The sequence below is a fragment of the Nomia melanderi genome, chromosome 6 (assembly GCF_051020985.1).
Source record: "Nomia melanderi isolate GNS246 chromosome 6, iyNomMela1, whole genome shotgun sequence".
Taxonomy (NCBI): Eukaryota; Metazoa; Arthropoda; class Insecta; order Hymenoptera; family Halictidae; genus Nomia; species Nomia melanderi.
Genome location: NC_135004.1, coordinates 4,713,123 through 4,718,387, shown reverse-complemented (window position 1 = coordinate 4,718,387; position 5,265 = coordinate 4,713,123). Strand labels below are relative to the sequence as shown.

The 5,265-nt window shown below is 40.2% G+C and overlaps 1 protein-coding gene across 1 annotated transcript; it reads right to left on the bottom strand.

The window, feature by feature from the left end:
- Positions 1–1,113: 1,113 nt before the first annotated feature.
- Positions 1,114–4,387, bottom strand: Sgf29 (SAGA-associated factor 29). The gene is made up of 2 exons (XM_031978700.2): positions 4,238–4,387; positions 1,114–3,633 (listed from the first exon to the last, which is right to left on the bottom strand). Exon 2 carries the CDS (start codon positions 3,537–3,539, stop codon positions 2,658–2,660), a length of 882 nt encoding a protein of 293 aa, XP_031834560.1. The 5' UTR covers positions 3,540–3,633; positions 4,238–4,387; the 3' UTR covers positions 1,114–2,657.
- Between the last annotated feature and the right edge of the window lie 878 nt (positions 4,388–5,265).

Here is a 5,265-nt window from a genome sequence, read left to right as displayed (position 1 = left end):
CTTTCTTCAACGTTTTCGGTTGTTTGGGAAACTTAATTTTGAAGGTGGCATCGAGTTTTCGAGTTCAAACATTATGTGCGCGTTAATTAGAAAAGCTGTATAGGAATGTTTCTGAAATGAAAATAAATGTAACCATTTATATTTGTTCCTGCTGCATGAAATATTCCGAGCGATTACTACTTTAAAATTAATGTATTATCTGGCCGATTTCTCCTGTCGGTGTCCAACTTCAGAGTTTCAATATTGCAATGGTTATCGATAGGATCTCGGCTTTTACCGAATAGAAATATAGCTGATCGAGTGCAAGGCTGATTCCATATTAATTATCACGTTCAAGGGAGCAGAAGTCGGAATCGTATTTAATCCACGCGAAGTAGTATCATTTATAAGACCAATCTAGATCACCGATGGCCCTGGTATCGAAGAGGAAATCGGAAACCGATGAGAAAAGCGTGTATGGGCGAGAAAAGGAAACGCGGAAAAAGAGATTACGCGGCGACCCGTGCGTTGGACAGCCCGTAGATTTTCATTTTTTAATTAATACGCCTCGCACAATGGTACAGGCACAAGGAAAAGGTCGATAAGGCCGGCTAACGAGCTGCCAACGTCTAATCCAACTTCGCCTCGAAAACTGTCGGAACTTTTGTAGGACGTGTAATGAGTTCTGGACGCCTCGACCAAGAAAAATCTCGATATTAATAGCTTTTGCCTTTGAGTCGTCGAAGAACGTAAGCTGCCCCGAAGCACCAACATTGTCGATGAAACGGTGAATTGTCGCTTTTCGTAGACAATTTTGTGGAAGATCAAATCATATTCGTTTCTTCAAAGGAACTCTTACTATGAACCACCCGAAGCATGAGTTCCATTTTTGAAGGAGGTCGAACAAGTTTCCTTTAATTGAAAAACAGAATATGTAATTCGATTTTACACGACTTGAGATCTTTCTCATTAACGATCTCAATTTTTGTACATGCGCCAAGTATTTTCATAAGTGTTCAATTCCTTTAGTTTACATTCGAACGAGAGCCAATAATGAGAAGTACTGGCTGTGCAAAAATGCTTAAACAACAAGTAAAAATGTTCGAGGTATTTAAATTAACATGAATTACCAAATGATTTATGATATTATATTTATCAAGTAGAGAATGATAAACTTCAACATACATATAATCATCGTCATTCATTATTCCTGAGATTTTTAATTGACGCATAAATCTTAATAAGTAGATTTCAGTATGAATCAAATGATTATTCTAAAATTTGTACATAAATAAATGATCCCGAAAAATGCTCAGTTCACGCGAAGACATTAAATACAGACATGAAAATAGAGGCAGGTAATTATAATTATGTGTATATTACTAAAGCTTACCCAAGTTCATATAACATAAATCGAAGTAAATGCTGCATACGTTACAATATTCCATACAAGTGTCTGTAACAAAGACTTCGCATGATGGAAACATATTTAATATATCTACGAAGTAAAATTATATACAGAATTTCAAAAGTGCATGCAATTTCCAAATTGAATATAACTTTAAAGTAATGCAATACTAATCTAAGCTTCTAAAAATATACCTTAGACGTTATGACGCTTTTTACACTATATCATGATAACGATCGCGAAAGAATAAAAGCAAGGTAAGCACCAACATTTTTTATTTCATCAAGAGAAATAAGAGGCGCAGACTATAAAATTCTTACATCTACATAAGTCGTTAACAAACACGCTTACACTTAGTCTATTCCCCTCGCAATCCACATATAATTTTTCCTGAAAGCGATTAAAAGTAACCGAAACAATTTTTTGGCGAAGTGTTCGACGATGAAGTACGTGTTGATACGTTAAAAACCGAATGTCGCGTTTTTTACGATATTTCACGCAGGGCTAGTTAGACTAAATAATAAACGAAGATTGGCCATCCTATCTGTCGAAGGTTCGAAGCGAGTACTGAGTCTCTTTGATGTCTGGCGGCAGCCACCGATTATTGAATCAATTATTGAACGGCACTCTCTTTCGCTCCGCGCTCTCTTTTTCGCCTTTCAATCTCGCTTGCGTCGAAACCAGTTCTCTTATTCCCTCCACAGTCCCACCCCTCGTCCTCCGCACCCCCTGTCTTCGTCGTGCTAGCTCGAAGGAGAAGATTTATTCCGTACAGGAAGAAATTGCCCGGTCGGACAGTCACGGAGAACCGATTCCACGAAAGGTCAGGCGGGACCAGGTTAAGGTCCACCCGCATGGTATAAGGCTGCCGCTATTATCGTCGTATAATGTACGCCAATTACCCCCCGGGAAGGAGGAATATCGCGGAAATGGGGCCCTAACTGTCAGTACGTGCTTATTTCCCGGATCGCCGTACGAGATCCAGCTTAACGACAATCCACGCGGTTCCGATAAAAATACCGATACGTGGCAACGGAATAATTACATTGGAACAGAATCCGCGCCAAGTTTCTCAGTTGAGGATCGGCGTTAATAGAAGGTTCGGATAGCTACGTCCGTGTTGCCCTCCTCTGTCCATGTCCACAGTAACATATCGGCAGTTGAAAATCATGAACTTTATTTCCAATAAACATCCACGATATAAAAACGAAAGGTACTACCAGCAACAAGCGCGAGAATTGGGGTAATAATACTGTAGCAGTGGTATCGTTCAACATTGGCTCTTGTTCTTTTTGCTCTCCTTGATCGAGATCACGTAACGCTGAGCAACGTTCAACGGGGGGGAGTAGCCGTCCGCGTAGGTCGCGTCCTCGAATAGAACCTCGTATTCTTCCGTGGCGGTGGTAGGCAATTGATTCACCACAGCCTTGTAGAAACAGGTCGTTTGAGGATATAACGCCATCACGATAGACCCTTTCGGGAAGAGGGCGTGGGGATCAGTCTCTGGGTTGGCTCTCATCAACGGTAGTGGCACCACTCTTCTCCTCGACAGAGTGTGCCTGTCCTTTTGCTCCTCGTCGATATCGTCCACTTCGTACTTGTTCGTGGTGGGATTGAACTGTACCACTTCCGCTAAGATCCAGTTCTCTTCTTCCTCGGATCCTTTCACCAAGGCCGCCACCATGTCGCCCATCTTTGCTATGTATGTTGGCTCCGCTGGAATCGCTCCGCAGAGGGGTGGCGGTTTCGCTCCTGGCGTCTTCCCCACATAGAGCGGCAAGGTCTGCGCGGTGCTCAACAACATTTTCATCAGAGCACCGCGCCTGATCGTTTCTTTATTGCCGGCGTTGCGGGCCTGTATACGTCGCTCGTTCCTGATCGCCCGAATTTCGTTGATCTTTCCCAACGCCTTGCGCAGAATCTCCTCCTCTTGTTGGGCATCCCCCACCGCTGCACTGTACAAGTTCTTCAGCTTCTGCTGGTAGTAGGGCGACACCTTGTCCTCTGGTGTCACCTTGTCGTAGGTCTTTATGATGTTGTTCAAATTGTGTTCCGATCGCACCCGCTGCGTCTCGATCTCGTGCACTAGGTGGTAGAGATTCTTCAGCCGCTCCTGAATCTGGCTAGCCGCGGCATCGGCCGTGAACGGCATCTTCGGGTTTTGTCACGGAATGGCGGTTCGGTTGAAAATTGTTTGACCCGGCTGTTACGATTTCATCGTTTTCCTGTGTTCTTGGATATGTATTCTACGAATAGAAATATATCGGACATACTAAATGTCTATTATAATCAAAGTAGACAATTACTTCCTCGCGGTTGGACGTGTCTTATTTCTGATTTTCAAATAAATACGACATTAGGATTAAATTGGATGCGGTATCTTCAGTGAAACATTCATACACTTCAAACTAATTCAATTGCTATATATTTTATCTAGTTAATTTTTTAAATACTTCCATATACATATCGTCATGTTTGTAAAATAAGCGATAAATAAGTAAAGAAAAATTTGATAAAAAAAGATTCTGAAATACACTTGGAATCGAACCTGTGACCTCTGGAATGGAAGTCCAATACGCAAAGCAATACACTACAAGAACAGTATCGTAATTCATTTCATATTTTGGTAATTACGGATGTAACGAATTGTTTTAGTATAATAATATTACTACTTGAGATACTTCTTGAGTACCCCTTTGCGAAATTTATTTGTAATCACAGACGTCGGCGTAAACAAACGATTTTTCCCGCGTACGAGTAACATGAAAGTGGTTACAGAAACAAAGACTTGGGTCGATAAAAGCATGCTCGCGAACAATCGTGTCAGAATCCATTAAAACCGGAACGTACCTCATTTTGTACAAATGGAATCGGCGTCCAATTCGTCGACGTTGACCATTGAATGCTCACCTTTCTAACACGAAGTTACAGGCGGCACTAAACCATCTCAACGTCGTGCAATCGACTGTGCATGCGATTCTGCGCCATACTGCTTCTCCCACCACCACGCCAAACTATATCGGCGGCGAGCCTGTGCTTAGGCGATGCTGCCATCTGCTGGGAAACGCTTCGACTAATTTGCCGGCAATATTTTTGTCCTTCGCAATGTACAGCCCTTTAATATTTGAATTCCTGCGATTAAATAATACAACATTAATAAAATATATGCGAAACACAGAAAAAAGTCATTATAATTTAATAAGAATAATTTTATAACAGAATTTACTGCCTTCAACACGTTATTATAAATACTTGTATGTATGTAATAAATAATATCATTGTAACGTATGACACTAAATGTGGAAATATAAAATTATACGGTGGTTTTTCGGGGATTAAATAGTGACGAGTGGTTGCAATGTGTTCATATATTTCGTGTAGATTCGCTTTGAGAATTATGTGCATAGATTTCTAGACTCTAGTTTCACATACGCAAAGGGCTATTTTAATGAACAATATAAAACAAATTCTTTGATGCTGGTGTGTCGCTTTGAATAGCATGCAGAAAATAATAAAAAAACTATTACACTGCATATTAGTGAACTTCGTTTCGTCTCTTTTTGAGCTATTCAATATATGTATATCGTATCTTGTTAGAGTCTTCCGTAATACTTTAAACATAAACACAAAGAGTGGAAGTATCCGTTTATACGAAAATTACATATACGTTGATAATTTTCACGTTTTCATCTACCCTTCGCGATACTTTATTTAATTACGAAACTGTACAATATATTCAATTAAATTATATTCACGCTTCAACATCGAAGTTATATTTTACAAAAAAGTGAGACGAAAACTGTCAGGATTCACAAATTTACAAGATTCCATACGAGAATCTGATCTGTGCCAAGCTTTTGTTCATATATTAATTCCAT